The sequence below is a fragment of the Venustampulla echinocandica genome, assembly GCF_003357145.1.
Source record: "Venustampulla echinocandica strain BP 5553 chromosome Unknown scaffold_0, whole genome shotgun sequence".
Classification (NCBI taxonomy): Eukaryota; Fungi; Ascomycota; class Leotiomycetes; order Helotiales; family Pleuroascaceae; genus Venustampulla; species Venustampulla echinocandica.
In genome coordinates, this window is record NW_022474205.1 from 3,148,797 (window position 1) to 3,168,208 (window position 19,412).

General features: G+C 49.0%; 7 protein-coding genes across 7 annotated transcripts; 2 read left to right on the plus strand and 5 right to left on the minus strand.

Annotated features, from left to right (window-relative positions):
* Positions 1 to 115: 115 nt before the first annotated feature.
* BP5553_00973 (uncharacterized protein) lies at positions 116 to 1,653 on the minus strand (the record flags this gene model as incomplete). Its single annotated transcript, XM_032009596.1, has 3 exons — positions 116 to 593; positions 898 to 1,089; positions 1,478 to 1,653. The coding sequence occupies 3 exons, from the start codon at positions 1,651 to 1,653 to the stop codon at positions 116 to 118; spliced, it is 846 nt and encodes a 281-aa protein (XP_031873650.1).
* A 2,998-nt stretch (positions 1,654 to 4,651) lies between these two features.
* Positions 4,652 to 4,933, minus strand: BP5553_00974 (uncharacterized protein; the record flags this gene model as incomplete). The annotated part of the gene is made up of 1 exon (XM_032009597.1): positions 4,652 to 4,933. One exon carries the CDS (start codon positions 4,931 to 4,933, stop codon positions 4,652 to 4,654), a length of 282 nt encoding a protein of 93 aa, XP_031873651.1.
* Positions 4,934 to 9,990: 5,057 nt separating this feature from the next.
* Positions 9,991 to 11,547, plus strand: BP5553_00975 (uncharacterized protein; the record flags this gene model as incomplete). Its single annotated transcript, XM_032009598.1, has 5 exons — positions 9,991 to 10,308; positions 10,363 to 10,378; positions 10,621 to 10,915; positions 10,985 to 11,065; positions 11,364 to 11,547. The coding sequence occupies 5 exons, from the start codon at positions 9,991 to 9,993 to the stop codon at positions 11,545 to 11,547; spliced, it is 894 nt and encodes a 297-aa protein (XP_031873652.1).
* Positions 11,548 to 11,992: 445 nt separating this feature from the next.
* Positions 11,993 to 12,929, minus strand: BP5553_00976 (Nicotinate-nucleotide pyrophosphorylase [carboxylating]; the record flags this gene model as incomplete). Its single annotated transcript, XM_032009599.1, has 2 exons — positions 11,993 to 12,069; positions 12,119 to 12,929. The coding sequence occupies 2 exons, from the start codon at positions 12,927 to 12,929 to the stop codon at positions 11,993 to 11,995; spliced, it is 888 nt and encodes a 295-aa protein (XP_031873653.1).
* Positions 12,930 to 14,310: 1,381 nt separating this feature from the next.
* BP5553_00977 (uncharacterized protein) lies at positions 14,311 to 15,246 on the plus strand (the record flags this gene model as incomplete). The annotated part of the gene is made up of 1 exon (XM_032009600.1): positions 14,311 to 15,246. One exon carries the CDS (start codon positions 14,311 to 14,313, stop codon positions 15,244 to 15,246), a length of 936 nt encoding a protein of 311 aa, XP_031873654.1.
* An 879-nt stretch (positions 15,247 to 16,125) lies between these two features.
* On the minus strand, positions 16,126 to 17,319 carry BP5553_00978 (Uncharacterized protein; the record flags this gene model as incomplete). The annotated part of the gene is made up of 4 exons (XM_032009601.1): positions 16,126 to 16,437; positions 16,495 to 16,550; positions 16,727 to 16,875; positions 17,006 to 17,319. The coding sequence occupies 4 exons, from the start codon at positions 17,317 to 17,319 to the stop codon at positions 16,126 to 16,128; spliced, it is 831 nt and encodes a 276-aa protein (XP_031873655.1).
* A 279-nt stretch (positions 17,320 to 17,598) lies between these two features.
* On the minus strand, positions 17,599 to 18,989 carry BP5553_00979 (uncharacterized protein; the record flags this gene model as incomplete). The annotated part of the gene is made up of 2 exons (XM_032009602.1): positions 17,599 to 18,309; positions 18,381 to 18,989. 2 exons carry the CDS (start codon positions 18,987 to 18,989, stop codon positions 17,599 to 17,601), a joined length of 1,320 nt encoding a protein of 439 aa, XP_031873656.1.
* Between the last annotated feature and the right edge of the window lie 423 nt (positions 18,990 to 19,412).

The following is a 19,412-nucleotide window of genomic DNA, read 5'->3' on the forward strand; positions in this document are numbered from 1 at the left end:
GGTATGCTATGGCGCCGACCGAGATGAATGCGTGGAGATGTGAGTGTGGAATGTGAGGGCGGGAGTGAAGGAGGGAGAACCCTTCTAGGTGAGGCGATGGAGAGATTGTGGGGAATCAGAAATAGACGGTCGAGGACGAGGAGGAGGACGAGGACGAGGAGGAGGAGAACGAGGAGGAGTTGGACAAGATGAGATGGTGAGGAGGACGGCCGTGGAGGGGTTCTGGGTTCTCAGTGCTGGGTTCCGGGCCTGGGTCGCGGGCAGTCTGGGGCCTGACTCTCGGGGCCTGGGAGGAGGGAGGAGGGGAGAGGGTGCAGCTATAAGGGCGGGCGACGGCGGGCGGGTGTGAGGGTATTAGCACGGGCGTGGTGGTGCGAACCGTGGTGGGAACAGCGGTTGGTGGTGTTTGTTCGGCGCTGCTCAGGCGTTGCTCAGGCGTGTTCGGGCGTGTGGTAGGCACTGGAGACCACTGGAGGCCGCTGCAAGGCGCTGGAGGTCGTACTTTGTAGCGTGTGGTGGGCGCTGTGGTGCGGTGCAGTGCAGTGCAGTGTACGTGAGTAGGGACTCGGTGCTTAGCGGAGGCCTTAACGGCCCTGGTTCCGAGGTGCGGGTGCAGCACCAAGTGGGCAGTCTTCCACTTCCGCTTCCTCTTCCACGTCACCAGCCACCACCTAACAAATCTATCTATCCTCTATCCCACAATTACTTCGTACTCGAGTACGAAGTATTGATTCTCTCCCAGGCGCCCTTTGCCTCTCTACGCCGCCGTGCAGCGTCGGCCTCGATAGTATACTTCTCGGCAACCAATGTGACTCGCAGGAAGAAGCTCCAGCAGCAACACCAACAGCAGAAGCAGCCGGAGCAGGCGCGGCGTAGGGAGATATACTTCACACCAACCTCCAGGTTCCGGATCCGAGGATGGCGACGTCAAAGAAGAACAGCCCGCACTGCGCAGCGGCACGCGCCGGCTGATCCAGCGACACCCACAGGGCAGCTGAAAGAAAAAAAAACTGGCCGGAGGATACGAACAATGGAGGGGCAATGGAACAGCGCCCGCCGGTGATTGTCCGATAGTCGACCGACTGGGGGCTAAAAACCAATCAGTAGCTACCGAAACTCTGTTGCTACAATGTCCGCCCGCGAAACCCGACCAAGATGATCGCGGCTTCGATCAATGAGAGCACAGAGACCTGCTTTCGAGTGTATCGCCGTGACCATGTGCCGGCTCGCCTTCTGCTTGCGATGGTCCTGGAACTTGGCGGCTTGGTGGGAGTGGCAGTGGTCGGTGGAGGGCCGCGACACGAGTAGCTAGATTGGATGCTTTATGGATATGGGTATGGAATTATAGATAAGGATAGGAGAGGGGGAAGGAGGGAGAGAAAGGGGGGGGAGAGGCAAAGAGTTGTCGACGGATGCGGCAGACGCCGTACGAAATGCGGAGACGTGTGGGCAGTGCTGGTGATTGCTGCAACAATACGTAGGTATTGCTGGGCTTGCGGTTCGAGTTTCTTGGTCACTCGGTGTGTGCTGCTTGGCTTCTGGCGGGTGATCTGCTGCTTCTGCTGCTGCCGCTGCCACTTGCTGCTTCTGCATCCGCCTGCGTCTGCGTCTGCGCCTGTCTGCTGCTGCTTTGATGCTTTGCTGCGTTTGCATCGGCGTTTGCGCCTGGATCTCTCCATTCTGGGATACTCCCTTCCCCCTTGCGTAGTGATGACGCTGCCGTTGCTGCAGGAGTGGTGGTGCTGGTGTTGGCGTTGCCGTTTGGCTGCTTGCGCGACCCAGGTCACAGATCCCTGGCCGTCACCAGCTCCAGCGATCCTGGATGGCGACAGCCCAATAATGGACCTGCAAGAAAGCGCCCGTCTCCCAGTTCCACAGCACAGGGACCAGCCCAGTGTCCCCTTTAGGCTTCTGGTGCTCCGTGCTCCGAGGTACGAGATCTGCGTGCCCGGTCCGGCCGCCCTAAGCACTTCGTTTTCCAGTGGCAAGCAATTATTAGATAATTACGATTAGCGACGTGCCACTGCTACTTAACGCCAGAGAAAAATATCCAGCGTCGTTGTCTACATGACGGCCAGAGACCGCGTCTCACTCACTCTCTCCTGGCATCGCTGCGGCAAAGTAATCGCGCTGAGTCGGGCATAGGTACTTCGCACCTGATGCAGGATGAGCTGAGATGAGCTGAGCACAAGACTTTCCTTAGCCGCGGGGAAAACATCAAGAAGTGGCGAGCCGCAGGAATAAAGACAATCAATCACTAGGCGGCAAGGGGAAGGGCCGCGATGACATGGCGGGAGTGGCCACTGGATTTTATAGGCTGCGAAACCAACAGGCTTCTCCGCTACCTACAGGCACCTACTACCAAAGGGGATTCGAAATTCCGATCTTTGTTTAATTCGGCTTCGGCCGTACATATGCCATGCCATGTTTGAGTTCCTCTTCCCACAGTTTTTTGAAACCGTCCCACGTCCATCAACTAATATTATTGCCAGCACCTAAGCCCTTGTCTCAGCACCCAGCAGGGCCTCGCCTCGGGAGAATGCCAATGCACAACCACGAGTGTTGCTGGCTCCGCCTCCACCCCCACCCCAAACTACGTTCAGAGCACCGGGCGGGCCTAGCTTCATTGCTGCAGGATCTCGCAATAGGAACCTCTTGGAACTGAAACACGTCGTTGATCTGGCAAAATTCGCTCTGTAAATGACACAGGCTATCCCTGAATTATAGATGACCCTCGAGGTGAAATACTGACAACGATGTATCACTACGGAGTATGCGTTAGCATAAAAGCTGGCGGTTGTCTCGCTTGGTTTCTGAGGTAATTCTTACTTCTTGTAGTAGTATCTGCTCCTGTTCCACTCAACTCATTTTCCTGTGCCACCTCACAACATCTACACTGTTCTATTAACCTGTTTCAAGCTTGCCAAAGCTCCATCTCCTTGCAATGCAAACGAAGGGCCTCTGCAGCGGGGGGGAACGGGCATCCCGTAACTTATGCACCTGCTTCCGTGGTCCATTCGTTTTCAACACTCTGAGAGCACACCAACACCAATTTAAGCTGGCCATACAACACACCAAAGGATAAGACCAGGAATCGATGTGACGTCAAGGCCCTATCAGACGACACAATCTGCACAAAGATCTAAAGCTGGTCTGACCGCCGGGTGCATCGTGGAGGGAAGGGGAACAAACTTAACCAGGATCCATTAGGCCAACTGCCATCATCATCCACACACCCCCAAGACGAAAATAATGAGGGGTACAGTATGCAACCATCGATGGTTAAAATCAAAACGTGCGTGCCACAACGGGCCGGGCAAAGGCGAGAGGCGCGACCCGAGATGTAATCCCCCCGGACCCTGGTTGACGGGTCTCCAGCACGATATTGGTACAGTAAGACAATCCCCGTACGGAGTACTCGAGTGACCTCCAAAGATCCAAAATAGCCGGCCGCTCTTGGCGAAACAAAAGAATCCCAGTTACTGTGGCGCCAGGCCCAGGTTCAACGAGATCATTTGTGCTTTTGCCGCCCAAGTGTCGAATTTGCGTACATTATTGATTCCCGTTCCAAGTCACTTGAGAAGATTCGGCGTCATTTCAGCGCCATTGATACCCAACTGCAAGGGAGTGGCTGGATGGAATGGCGGCACGGCCTTTATTCGACAGCCAGTTCCCATCGTCGACAGCAGCAGAAGAACACAGGTATGCTGCATCTACTAAGTAGGGGAATGTGAGTTGTGACAGGAGACAAAGATATGGAACTCGATTAATAACCCCGCGAGGCCTCCCTCGGAGAGTCAACCGTGAGTCCTGAACGGAAAGCCGGCAGAAACCCCGCCTGACCACAACCCATATCCACAGGTTCGGCTTTAAATTGATCACTCGAAAGCTACTTGAGGCTTGCATCCAATGTTGAGAATTTCTTGTCTGCACCTGTCCGACTCCGACAGCTCCGTTACAATTTAACACGGCCGCGTGGTCTCTTTGACGACGCCCAGGCGAACTGTTGGTATAGCCCCTATGATGCATAGGCGACCCGCTACAGTCAGGACTCTTTCTTGCGGCTGACTTTGGGCGCTGTGCGCAGAAGTTTATCCCCCCGGGCCTAGTACAGTACGTAGTATGGTACTGTACCACTGCTACCTCACAGGGAAATGAATCTTAAGACGGGGGATTTCCCTAGCACGGAGAATGGAGAACGGAAGATAAATGACGGAGGCCCAAGAACCCAGCACGAATGGAGAGTCGCGGTGTGCGCTACGAAGCACTGTGTAATGGTTTGGGACGAGAAAGGCAGGGGGTGTGGCACATGACGGCCGTTGGACTGCGTCCTACCGATGCAGCGAACCAGGCAATCTCCCCGTCTCCCGCACAACAACTCGGCAAAACTAGACGACGGGGAACCTTGGGACCTCGCACACGTCACGATGGTACTGTAGCTCCGTACATACATACAGTACTGCACAGTACTACTGTACTGCGCTGCACATATTCCGCTTTTGAAGCAGCGCTCCTTGATCGCCACAGGCCCCCCCCCCCCCCGATAGCCTCTGTGGCGACTTTCACCAACATGACATGGACATGTGGGATTGGCTGACCGTGCACACCGCTTCATCCTACTAAGCCATTTGAAGAGGTCACGAGACTAATCCTATATGCGCGTAGCCGAAGCCGTTCCCGTACGCGATACTGCATTCCCGCCCGCAAGAGCGGCGCGGGACGAAGCTGCAGGGGCTGTAGCCGGGAGCCAGGGGATCCCGGCAGCGGGCTTCCCATGATGCACCTCGGCACGGCCTGTGATCGGCTGCTGCACGGCCTCATCGCCTCCCATAGCCTGCTCAACCCCCAGCATGTTCCTCAATCCGGAACCAGTAGGAGGCCATATGGCTGCTTTCGCCCCGTCGAATATGCTTCTAGCGTTCCCAGCAGCCATTCAGCTGGACACCTCCGGCCGGGCTATCCTTGCTAGAACATGCAGCCTGCCTGTTGATTCCCTGTTGCATTCCTCAGCTCAGGCCAAGACCGGCCACACCCGCCAGTAAAAATTGAGTGCAGACCTGTAAACGGCAGTTGTTGGTTGGCTCCGGAAGCACCGTCGAGTATGAATGAAATCATTGGGTGGGGTTGGGCAGGTTGGGCAGGTTTGGATGGTTAGGACGGTGAAGGACACACATTGGTGTGATGCTACAATAGCACAGGGAGGGTCGAGGATACTGGACAGGGAAGGGGAAAGGCAAGAAACTTCCTGCAGCGGGCCGAGGGGCATCCTCGCCGTCACCCACTTCTTCGGCTGGCTCCATCACGGGTCCCACATCAATGCAATCACTGCCCTGGTCCGTACATCCACACCCCTCTCCACAACGTCCACATACTACGTACTACCAATCTACTCCGTACTCGAGTACCTCCATACTTGGTAGAGGGCTTCGTTAGTGCTCACCACAACCATCTTCAGATCGCCGCCTAGATAACCAAGATAACATTGGGGTTTCACAACATGACCAGAATAACAATGGTTTGGATGCAAGAGCCGCCAGAGATCATGCCTGTACTTCGAAGTCTCACTCGCAACAATTGCGGACTTCTGACGATACTCGAGTTTATGCTCGAGTTCCTAGAAATAGGGGTTCAGGTGTCCCACGTCGTACCCACCGCAACTGTACCAGATGCGGAGTGGTGCAAAATATGTGACATTGTATTCATCATGATGGTGCTGGCATCCACACCGAATAGAAAGTATGAATTATCCGGTCATCACGAGCAAACCTTCCTTCATATCGCAACCTTGCCTTCAAAGGTCTAGACGCATGTACCACGGCTCCTTCGGCTCTTTCTAGAGTTTGGAGTTGTACAGCATGTACGTACTTGTGCAACACTGCAGGATTGCCCGGGTCCGGCCCGCAGCGCACGCTTCCGCAATTTCACGATGCCCAAATTCGCTGTGTTGGCGCTACAGTAGGTGCCTAGGATCTGTGGCTCATATTCGGCTTTCGACATAATGCATCAACAACAGCTCATTATTGCTAGCAAATCTACTCAGTATTGTTGTTACCGCATCACCGGTAATGCGATCATGGCATGAGCCAACCTATTCTCTGGGTAACATCGTTTTATCGACGGCGGGCTTTCTGGTAAGTGGCTACATCCGGTTAGCTAAGCTAAGTAGTTGAATGTAGCCAAATTCTTGCGTCAGCATACCAGTATCTGCGCATGCATATGTTTTGGTACAGTTTCGAGTCATCGAGTTATATTCCAAGACCTTGAAGCTAACACATTTTTTCAGGTATATATTTACGGGTCTTTGTGAAATAGGTAGTTGATACGTACTGCCTGTATGTCAAATAGCTCGGGAGAAATTAATAGTATCGAGGTGCTGAATAGGTATCTATTCCAGCCAATCTGACAGATGATTCTATCGTTATCTGACTTATCTACTGTCAACACTACCCGCTCTTCCTCGATCGATCCCCCCTGTAACACAACATTACAATTACGAACAAAGCCACCAGTGAGCCAGAATCAAGTCAACCCTCCGTCAAGTAGTAACCTTTTAACACGTCAACTCGCTATAATATCCAAGGCATCTTTGAAGAGGTTTAATTTCTTCATCAAGCCGCGAAGGGTACAACGACTCCGAAACCCCGTCCTTTTACGTTTCAACGACCCGAGAAAGCTTGAGCTTGAAAATTTTCGCAGGCATGAGAGTATACCGCGAACTCGAACTCGAACGACCAAAACTGGCTCCTCAAAGCGACTAGGGGCAGCTCTTTTACTTCAACCCTAAGAAGCGAGCAGCGCCCAGAGGATATGTGAGGGCCTAAACCCCACCTCCCCTATACGATGGACCTGGGCCCCAAAATAGCTTGGAAAGTTTGATCTCTCTGAGCCACATGGACGTCAAGAGGATCTACCGTTTGCCGTTCATGGACTAATGGCTCCCAAGCGCTTGTTTCTGCAGCATGATGTGCTGCTGGTAATTGATTTTCAGTTCAATGGGACTATGATAATGTTGTCAAATACTCCAAGCGGGTTTCTCGACTTTACCTGAAATCCACGTACGCGTTCACGGATTTTACATAGCCCCTGGCCTCGGGATCTTGGGTATAACATCCTTTTTTGGGACTGTACTGAGTGGTGGCAAGATACTTCTTTTGTTATTGTGGCGTTTTTTACCTACACCCACGAACTCACTCGGAAGAGGCGGTAAAGATCATGATCGGGAAGTGCTTCGCAAGAAAATGGCACCAGCCCGTACACAGAATGTACTGATACAGGTCTTGTGCAGTTTATCCATTACCACCGATTCACTGACGTTACGATGCATCACATGGGAATCTCGATATCTGCGGCCAACATCGATTCTACTTCTGCATGCATATTCTTATTGCAGAGCATCGGCGGATAAATGCAGCGACACGCATAGTAATGCAATGCACCGCACGCACCGCACGCACGTCTAGCACACCACTGTCTGCACGCAAAACCGCGTCTTCTACAATGCAGCACTTGGGAGTCCTTTGGTCATCTGATATCAATTTGATTCGCTGAATCTTGCCCTCCTCACTGCAGGCTGCGGGTCGAGTCGGACCAGGCGTTCCCGCCTTCTAAACGGCATTTTTGCATCCAATAAACTCGAGCACCAGACAACACGCAAGGAAGGCTCGGGGCGCAAAACGCAATATGTGGATCTCCAACCTCCGATATGGCCTGGGCATCGAAGTCTGCGTTGCCTTTCCCGCCCGGTTCCGTTTTCCTCGTGGACCCATGCATCACCTTGTATAAAATACAACCAACCCTTCAGAATTTGAGGGTGGAATACTGTTGTTTATGCACGATAATAATCCTCACCGCTCCCGAATTGCGGTGTAGTGTTGGGGCTGGATATTAACCCGGCGATATGTTGTCTGTAGTGGAAACTATAGGAGAAGAGTTGCGATTTGTTGCTTGCTCGCTTTTACGCGCACATCGATAATATTGATTATACGACCAAGGTTTGAGTATCCCTCGCCAGGTTACTTGTGGCTTTTACTAGAGGCTTAGCGGTTGAGTAGTTGAAGAAACAGAAAAAGTGATAGGTGACCCAAATGGTTACAATCCTAGTATCCTAAAAATAACAGCTGAGTGGCTGGCTGAGGGATTGGTACGCAAGAGACAATCGGGCCGGGCTATATCCTTTCTTTAGCAAACCGAACGTCTTCAAATTTCAGTACGTCAATTCTGGCGGTAGGAACGTACGATTGACTTAAAAAGTTGAAAGTACCCACCCCTAGTAGCTGCATATTGTTGGTTGTTGTCCACGAAATGTGGAAATCATTGGTTCTTAGACGAGCCATGTGTTCTCCCAACCGCATGTGTGGCTGTTGGTAAGCAAACATCGTATGCTTCCTTTCATTTCGCATCTCGGGAGCTTACAACTCGAAGGCTTTCATTCGTGAGGTTGGATGTCTCGGAATCAATCGGCATACAACGGATTGCTAGATTTTGCCTTCTTGTTATTACATGCGATTGGGCCCGGCAATTGCTCTCTCGGTTGAAGCAAATGTAAGCTTTGCTGTGTGTGTATTGATGCCAAGTTGAAATTTTTAAGGGGAGGGTCTCTAGGCAAGTTTTATATATGTCGGATTACAGACAGCTCATCTTTCCTTCTCCGTGCCGGCTTATACCAGACTAGTGCTCATCTCGCTTTGAGACAAGGAAAAATATAGTGTGCTTCCCCGTGGAATAATTTCAGGCGCTAGCCCTTTTACTGGAAGGGGCGGGTTCTGATAACCCTAAGAGCTATTATAAAAAGATAGCGGAGCAAATTAGCACTATTATAACTGCTTAAACTTAGTGGAAAATATGTATATTTTTATATCGTTATACATGTCCAAACATCCTGAAAGGTTTCTGATTTTTGGATTAATAACTGTATCCATTCCGTATTTTGGTAGCGTCACAGGTTGTCTTTTGTTGGTTGAAGCTTAGTGTAATACTTTATAAATAATACTTTAAGGATTTGTACGTCTTAGCCAACTGTTAATTTCCTTCGTAAATCATCTTTGCTCCGTCCAATAAAATGGGCGTGTGATCGGGTATTTCTCGGCCTAGTCCGATTCTACCCCTCCAAACCGCGGCGATAATGTAAACTCCGAGATTCGATATCCTCATCCGGAGTCCTAAGATCAACCTCTCGACACCTACTTGTAACTTTGTCTTCGTATACTTATAAAGAAATAATATACTTTTAAAGACTGAGTGGTTCATTAAGATGCCGCATTCCTTGCCCACGCTGCCTCCCGAGCTGCTGCACCATGTCCTGAAGGACGTAGATCCAGAGGATGTCTTGTCTATTTCGAGAACCTGTAGGGCTTTGAATGAGTTTGTGTCGCGGAATTCGAGGCTTTTTAGGAATGTAACGTTAAATCATTTGGTGAGTTTCATTGGCCATTTGATATGAAGGTTATTAAGGGATTACCAGGACGAGCCAGTGGGCATCTCTAGACCTCCGAATATAGATTGGGAACAGGAATTAAAGGAATTAGTCAGACTGAGGAGATTTCTCGGAGGAAATCATTCAGTCGAAAAAAAGGCAAGATATTTCCTTACGCAATCCGTCATTAAGTCAACGTGGGCAACATAATGATGCATTGCGAATCCTCTTCGGACTCCAGGGGGGGTTAGCGGTGGCGCATTTCCTTTTACCTATGGCAAGGAATTATGACTACGCAAATGCTCACTGTTTCTCAGGTCCTCAAACTGAGATTTGTAGTCCAGAAGTGCTTATATCTCACACGGACTGCTCTTCCACAACCTGACTCGCTTACTACTCAATTCTTGACAAATCACTTCAATGGAAGCTCTCCCATCGGCAAACATAATATTGAGTCTTTCTTATGTCGGTCTGTCACTTTCGCCAGAGCGGCAATAGGAGCCGAGCCATACATACAAGTATCCTTTTTAGAAAGACAACTAAGCGCCAAACTCCACTGTCATTATGGCGTATTCATTATGTCGCCTAGTAGAAGCAGATATACGGGCTCATACCCATACGCTTGCTCTATGGTCTATGACCTGCGGAATTATACTGACGAAACCATGTGGGGCCCGTTTCTTGATCAACAGGCAACGGTGGACTGGGAAAAGATGGAGGCGGTGATGATAGTGCTCCAATATCATCTTCACGGGCATAACAATTATGTGATGCAACCCCCTTGGCTAGGTGCTTCAGTCGATAGTTTCAAGTCAGTCCTACTTCCGAAAATAGGCACTGCTTCTTTGCCGTCTAACCCCGATGATCCGTACGATGTTACTGGTTCTTGGATACGCGTATGTACACCTCTAGGAATTAAAGTAAAGTTTTCTTGCTGATTCCTCATATAGGTCGTGTGCTTCTTAGGTAAGCGTCATTTTATTTCTTTAATTCACATGTTCGATATGAACAATATAAGGAAACGACTACGAGGATTAATATATTAGCTTATGATTTAATTAGTCAGGATAGGGGATCCATTACTTGGTGCTCTAGATTGACAGTCTTTCGAAAAGTTCAACTGCTGTGCATGAAGAACACAGCTGATTGGTCCACGACCGGACTTTTACGTCTTGTTCCGGACAGACATTCTAACTTTTTACCGGCAGATTACCAAGAATTATCCCATTACAACTTCGGACACGATGATATCCTACCAGAGGAGCCCCGTGGGTCTCTATATAAACCCCAATCAATTCGTCTTATCATGATGAAATTGCAAGTTACGAAGATTGAAGAGGCTGATTCGGGGGATGGCCAAGTCGCCCCCGTAGTCTACTTTGAAGGGACTTCTAGATCTCTCCATATTCCACAGAACGCGAATGCGAACTCCAATATTCGGGGATCGGTGAGGCAGACATCGGAAGGCGAGATTAGGTGGACCACGTATTCGATTTATAATGGGTACGCTGCGTGATAAATATTGCGGTCTTTGATTACAGCATATTTAGCTAACGCATAAAATATAAACAGGGAAGAGAGATGGAAGAGTGAAGGCATTCAAGTAGGCGGTCCTCGCTCTTCTGGTAGTGTTATGGGTCATTGGTTTGATAGGTACGTGATTGCGAATTCTCTTTTCTCTCTGCTATACACTTCATGTCTCTTTCCGCTTGCTCCCGACATAGGAAAACGGCATCAAGATATAATTTCAAAAGATTGATAGTAATCTTATGAGCCACTCATTATATACGGGATATCTTGAGGCACCTCTCTTCCCAATATGTGGATTCTTCAATATCGATTTTTATTCTCCAAAGCTAGGACGTTATTCTAGCATTCCAAAGTTATATTAGGTGCCTTGGTTTATTGTTTGCATCGAATAGAGTAGCTGGTTATTTACAAAAGTTTCTAGGGATATGGATCCTCACGGCCCCGTTGGCCCAACCATGTTTTGGAAGGTTAGTAACAACATTAATGACTTACCGGGTGACGAATTGGTTGTCAGGATGGGGGCATGGACCGCGGATTACGAGAGCGAGGGCGAGTGGGAGGAGAATGGGGAGGATGATGAAGGTGGGCTTGTTATTTATACGTAGGCCTAGCGGAGATCAATCAAATCGTGGGTTAAGGCTTCGTCCTTGCAAGGAATGCAGCGTAACTCATAATTCTTAGTTTGATGCAGCAAGGCATATTATAAGGGACAGGGTGAATTTATAGCTGTTAGTTGCAAGTTGCAGCCACTTAGATGAGGGTTGTAAAATACACATACTTCCGTTTGAGATTCTTAGGTCCTAAATAAGCACAGGACGGTCAACAAGAATGACAAAGTACAGGAACTATAAAACGGATTGAATAAGTTGAGTTTTGAAGACAAAATCTCAGAGACCACCTTCGTATAAGGCGAACACCTACGACAAATCCTAGGGCGTGATGAAAAAGGTGGTGGTGGTCGTCTGTTAGACTTAAAACACTGAGCATCATTGCGGGCCAAGGTAGTTGTGAGATTCTGAGTATGGTGGGTTAATACGGCTCTAGCATCCCCTAATGGTCTATTTTGAGCGAGAAGTCGACATGCGGTACCCCTTGATGTATTGAACTGGTGGAAATGATATCGATATCTGTAAAGCGGTGTGAACATATCAACTAGAAACTGATCGTGGGGCTTACCATTATTGATATAACTGGCGACATTTTCCAATGTCAATCCACCGCTACACTCAAGCAGAAACACTCGCTTCCCAGCCCACCGTTGCTTTAAACTTCTTGCAGCAACCTTCAAACCCTCTCCATTGAAATTGTCCAGCATAATAATATCAGCTCCAGCAGCAATCGCCTCATCAGCTGCCTCCTCACTATCAACCTCAACCTCAATCTTTAGTGCAAAGCCACCTACAGACTTCGCAGCATTTACAGCTTCTGTAATGCTGCCTCTGGCCCATATGTGGTTGTCCTTCAGCATAATCATACTAGATAGATCATGGCGATGGCCATCTACACCGCCAACAATCATCCCGTATTTCTCCACCAACCTAAATCCCGGTGTGGTCTTCCGCGTACCTGCAAGTATGCCCTTATATCCCGCCTTCCTAACCAGCTCGTCCATCGTCCTCGATTTCGTCGCCACTCCGGAGCATCTGCTTAGCGTATTCAGTGCCACTCGCTCTCCAAGCAAAAGCTTCCGCACTGGCCCTGTAACAGTGGCAACTGCAGCCTTTCCTTCGGCCCCAGGATCGACGATCGATCCTTCTTTCAGGTGCCATTTCACAGTACACCCAGCTTGGGCGAAGATTTCATCGAAGAATGGCACGCCTGCCAAGACGCCTTTTGATTTTCCATACAAAGTAGCTGTTCGCTCACTATCGCCGACAACAAAACCGCCATAATCAAACGAGGGCGTATCTTCTGCGAACCACGAGGTGATCTGTGATTTCCAGTGGACAGGGAGGAGGTCGGCGGGGTTGCCGTGTTGGAGCGCCATTATATGTTGTATTTATGTGGCACATTTACGTACTTTAGAGCTGCAGTTGGGATAGACAATCCCGTTGCGGACGACGGCGAGCAGATAAGTTGCAATTTGTTGGCGGTGTCATAATGGGGAAGTTCGCGGGTTGCTTTGGTGGGGTCGGAGCGGAGGTTCTCGGTGCCTCGGAGAACGCTTCGGATAATTCTCGGGCCGTTTTGGCATTCAAACTCCACGTGCACGGCCATCACGTGCCTATCCCATCTCTTGTCCTGCGCCTCCTTGTCTATTTTTAGTTGTATATTTTCGGAAAGGAGAACCTCCGGGTCTCCAACTCCACTTGAGCCTCGATCAAAAGCAAAGCAGGTCAGATCAAGACCGCAAGTGCGGCGGTTAGCAGTTTGGATTTGGGACCGAGGACCGAACCATGCTCTTACAAGTGTTAAGGAATCGATGGCCACAAGGCTCGCATCCATCTCGGAATATGCCTCATTTCTTTCCTCGCGCTCTTGTTGAAGAACCTGAAACTTATTAAGATCATTCAAAGTACCAGTGTACCACTAGTATATGAGCACTGCTACTTCGATAAATATTTCTGTTGGAAGTTGACAAAATTGGTTTGGCATGCCAACGCATACTAAGTACCGCTGGTCAGTGGCGTACTGCGGCCGCTCTGTAGGCCTGCAATGGAATCTTAGTGCGGCTTGTAGATTTCCGTCCAAGTGTATGGAATATTGTCGGCCGCCCTACAGCGCCATATGCTATCGGGTATTGTAGGTACCTTGTCCGCCATAAGCTGGGAAATTCGTAGATGGCGTTTATGCTGATAGCTGAGCGAATCAGCAGCCAACAGCTTCTGAATTGCGCTTACCCTGCGCTTATGCCGACATTGTTATCGGGTACTCTACTCATCATGCTTACACCAACGTGGCTAGTCCTCGATTAGAACCATTTGGGGAACTCTCCCAAAAACAGTTTCCCCAATCAAGCTCCTGTTTGGCCTTAGTGGCATCATCGCTCTACTAAGCTTTACACTCACAACTGAGTGCCACAGGATCCTAACTAGCTAGCCTTATCCACATTTACTATAAATGGCATGGCAGTACTGTTTACCTCCCCCCGGAAACTCAGCCTCGGAGAGTCTCGCCGGCCCATGGTGATCCGGGCATTCAGCTCGCCATAGATGATGGTCGTTCAACTTCGATGGCCAAACGACAAAGAATAATTATATATAGCTAGGCCTTCATACCTCAATCTTCTTCTACTTATCTCCTTTACAGTTCACTCAGTTCACTCAGTTCAATCTCCATCTTCGTTCTACTTTTCCCCTAATTTCTCATTTCCTTGACACATTCGCTAAAGTCTCAAGTTTCGACAGTTCAACTGTTATTTCCCCATCATGAAATTCTCGACCATCACTGCCCTCGGCGGACTCCTCGGCATCGTCTCCGCTGGTTATCACACACAAGAGGTCGTCTGCACTGATCCAGAACCCACCACAGTCTACCGAACAGTTACCGTTACTGAAGGTGCAGGAGGCAGCTCTCAACCGGTGTCATCTGGTGTTAATCATCAAGCTGGTGGAAGCAAATATCCCTACGTTACTACAGGGGGCGGCCAAGTGACCTCTGTCGACTACAATGGTAGCAAGACATCCGTCTGGGTCTACCCAACTGGACCAGCAACTAGCAAGGACTGCACTGTGGCCATCTACGAAGTGAACGTCGCCGTCACAGTCATCATTATCAACATCAATGTGACCATCGTCAACGGTAAGACGATAACTATTACCAAGACTGTGAGCGGCGTCCCGCCAACCACTACTCCTGTTCTCCCACCAACACCGGGCAGTACGAACCCGCCTACCTCTACTGGAGCTATTCATAAGGTTATAGTTGGCGCCGATGGCCAGCTCAAATACAGAGACAACCAGGTCAACGCTGCTATTGGCGACATCATCCGCTTTGACTTTAACAGCACCAACCATACCGTCACCCAATCCAGCTTCAACGACCCATGTGTTAAGCTCCCAGGTGGTTTCGATACTGGTTTCAACCAATTTAATAACCAGAGCAAGACCGGCATCATATTCCGCGACTTCAAAGTCGAGGTCTCTAGCCCTCTCTGGTTCTACTGCTCTCAGAAAGCGCCTAAGTCTCATTGTCAAGCTGGAATGGTCCTCGGTGTCAATCCAGCTGGCAAGTTCCCTGCGTTCCTCGACAAGGCTACCAACACTGCGAGCATCGGGCTCCCTACCGGCACTGGGCCTGCTGGTAAGCCAACTGGAATGTCAATCTTGCCGAAGTGGAGACGTTCTCAAGCTTGGTCTGCATAAATAGAACTTTGGGGAAGAAATTGGTGTGAAAGGTAATTGGGTATGATATTTAAATTCGAAAGACGATCATTGTAATTGTGCAAGTTAGGGCAGCGTTTTGTTATATCATGGTTGTGGAAAACAACTACTCCTTTGCTTTAGACTGTTGCATTTCTTTTTAAAGTTTACTAGAGTGGCTTGCTGGTGCAACTTATATGCACACTCGTGTACTCAGAAGCCTTTAGTGGTTGTAAGGGCATATTTGAATGAAATTTGTATGAAATGAAATTAAAAAGATTCTAACCAGGTTACTATTTTACGATTATAGTGTGAGAGGTATTATGTATCTTTTTTTTGCAATATAAATTAGGAGTTGCCTCCGGTCATACCAGTAACGAGATCAGAGCCCATAGTTGAATGAACGGCTACTGCGCATTGGGAAGCCGTGCCGTACACCGATTTTAGAGAAGACAGAAATAAGTCCAAGACATATGGTGGAAACACTATAGATTATGCGGAGATATTAACTTATGGCTTATTGTACCGTTATCTACAATAGGAGTAGTATGATCAATACTTACAAGGGCGCAGATCCTTCGAGCCCGCGGGTCAGATGCTACAGTGGGTCAAGAACATTTGGTTTTAGAAACTGCCCTATCGTACGTGTACCATGGCATAAAAATTAGTGGGTAATGTGTAGTTGGCTTATGGTTGCAGGTACCCAACGTATTCACTTGTATAAATCTAGCTATTGACGGGAAGTGTAGTGTCTCTTCCGTTCCGTTTTTCTAGTCATATAAAACATCTCTGAAATCTTTATACTACTATGATTCTTATGACAAACGATATGCACTTTAGAAGTTTAGCAAATGATGTTAACAATAGAGGCGGCCACTTCACTTACTCATAAATTAACTCAGTACCATTTCTCATCCCACTCCCTACCCACATCCCACAATTAACCTGATCTCGATATCTCTCATCCCCGGTCTCCATATCAATGAACAGGCGAAATTTATAGCTATTTGGATTGACCTTATCCGCTACGCGCGGATCATTGAGCTGTGCCAAAACATCCGGAGGGCCAGTCCGCCAGCCACGGGTCTTGATCATAATGTGAGCAGGTGGGTTGTCATGTGTTTGAAGAAGATACGTGGTCTCCACACATGACGAGCCATTGGGAATTATGATTTGGCTATCTTGGCCGCCAGGCTGTGGTTGAAGTCTTAGTTGCGAGTCATTTGAAGTGGAATATATTGATTGGCCTACCAGGACGATACCAGATCCCCAGGACCCGAACCATGTACCACCGGTGAACGAAATCCCTTTATACGTTAGGATCTCAATGAATAGAATAGAATAGTAAACAAGATAATACGGATTTACAGATTGTAAAATTCACAATGGAAAAACGATACAAATGAGTAAAGGAGGCACATCACCTATTATATCGAGATATAGCAACGATAACGCCTAGACACTTGGGTTTTGCTTTACTTACAATTACGGTGTCCGAGAGGGGTAGGCCCAACGGAGATCCGAGGATTCAGTGTGACAGACATACGAAAATCGAGCCTTAGGCTTGGATGAGGAAGAGATAAGTCCGGATGCGGGTAAGTTGAAGCCGGAGTACTCGAAGACTCGGTTGTACTACTAAAATCAGCTAAACCCCAACACGTGGTCTAATGAAACAAATGGAGACAAGGGGAACAGAATATAACGGTCTAAGTTGGTTTTGATACTCGAATTTTAACAAGGAGAACATGACGTGTATACTTACGCCTCAGCACTCTTCTCAATGGGCTCGCCGGACCATAAAAACGGTTGCTGCTGGGTGGTAGACATCCACGGCATCTCCTCCAACTGTCTTGGGGCCGAGCGGGAATCTGCTCTCCATCCTACAGCCATCCTTGGGTCACCCGGAGCTGTCTCCATGGTAAGATTCCCTCTTGTTACGTCTGGCCTGGAGACGGTCCAATTTGTGTCTACCGGCTTCGGTTGTCCGGACGGTTCATTTTCCTGTCTTCCGATTGCCGATTGGGGGAACACGCGTTTCATTGCTTCCGTCATAGACTTGTAGGCTGCCGGATCCATTTCGAGGACGATCTGCAAATTCTGAATAGGCACTTGAGCTTCAAAAGGAGATGGAGTCCGGGTGCGACCTAAAGGGCGGGATGCGGATGGGTATTCGTCCGTCCGCCATCGAGTCCGTTCTATTCCGGCTGCGTCCCAGTTTCTGAAGGGCCCAGCACATAGCTCGGGAACACAATTACTGTCATGTCCCATATATACAATATATTACTCGCCATTCACAATATCTTCGTATAACCTAGTCGATTTTACCAGAACAAATAATAACCCCATTTGCCCCTTTTACTCGCTCTTCCCAAAAGTCGACCCAATATCTCCCGTCTTGACATTCGAAAACGTTACAGCAGCATCAGGGAATTGCTCCATAATAGCCGTTGCATTGCCACTGGTCAATGAGCATGGCCCTCTCTCAGATCCTGGCCCCTCCCCAGTAGTGCTATCGAGCCACAACATTCCACCACCCGCATCATCCCAAATACTGAATACAAGGACCATTCCCCGTCCTAGTGCATCTCCCATCTGCTTCATACCGCCCTTCTTCTTGAAGTCGTCGGTGGCCGCAAAGACTTCCTTTGTGTTTGTGCAGTATTCATCGTCCATAGCGTTGACTACTGCAAGGCCAGTGACATTGGTGTTTGAATTTTGGATAACCTTGCCGTCCTGGACGTAGACGCGGCGAATTTCGCTGAGAGTCCCAGTGGTGGTATTGTCGGAAGTTAGGAACTGGGTAACGACAGTGAACTTCTTGGTGGTATCGACAGTTTTGCCCGGACCGTAGTAGTCCTTGGCGCCGTTGCGGTACGGGTTGAAGTCGCAGCCATCTTCGTCGCAGACACCTCCATAGCGGTTGTCTCCGGCGCCGCACTCCAAATCAGAGCATTGGTAAGGACCAGATATGCTGCAGGGGTGGGGAGTATAGGCAGTCGCTGCGTTGTTGGCCTCCCAGAGATCCATTTCGTTGCAACACGCTCCATATGTGTTGTTGAGATTTGCCTAGTAGAAAAAGGTTAGCCTATCGTGCTATGAATTAGGCATTGGTAAAGGGGAAGAGCGCCTTAGCTTACTTTTCCGTTTACAAATTTCTGTTTCGGACATTGAGCGTCACAGTAACCTGTGCCATATGCAGCACCCGCGGTATTGAGGTCGCTTGCGCCACCAGTAGCGCTCATCTCAGACAAGTAAAGAGCGCCATTGACACCGCAACCACCCTTGGAGATATCGACATCGAATGTAATTTCCCGGTTCAAGAGCTGGAACATGTCATATGCGGTATCATTGGCAAGTAGATAGACCCGCGGCGAGCTCATGGACGTTACATTTCCCTCTGTCTTGAAAAGGTTGAGGGTGAGTGTATCTCCTTCCGCCTTGATACCATAGCTGGCATAATCAACTCCCTCCAATGCGCAGTTCTTCGCGCAGGTTTCGACATCTGGGCATATAGTTGAGTTGAAACTTTGGGGGGCACAATTATCGTATCCTCCAACATTATGGAGCCAGCGATAGTTGGCGTCAAGAACGACGGAAGTGTTGACTTTGACGCATCCTCCTGACGTCGTGCATTCTTCCGATATAAGCGTGGGATGAACCTCTGGAGTGTAGGCTCCTGGCTGCTGAGCAGCCGCAGATGCAATCAATAAAGAAGCCGCGAGGCCTAGCTTTCTTGAAGATGCCATTTGACAGGTTTGGCTTGAATTCTGGCGGGATCACGAGAGGATAGCAACCAAGACGAAAATTCTTTGGGATGAGGCATATTTATAACTTTAGTGCCGGTCAATGGCACATTCAAGCTTCTGGATATGCAAGGCACAGCACTTTGGTTGATATGGGACCTGGAGAGTCATTTCCTTATCTGAAACCATTTTGCCGGTGGTAATTGAATTTGACTTTGAGATCTACCCATTTTAGTTGAGTAAGCGAACGGAGTGTAACTGAGCGAAATACAGATCATCGATATCTCTATCCTGAACAGGACTTCTGTCCTTTTCGGAATGATGCACTTGCAAATGCGGATTATAATTCTGCCATAGACTCGGTATCTCGAGCCGTGGCCCGCTACATATTCCTCGTTGGCCATAACCCCTGATCCGACACGTTTA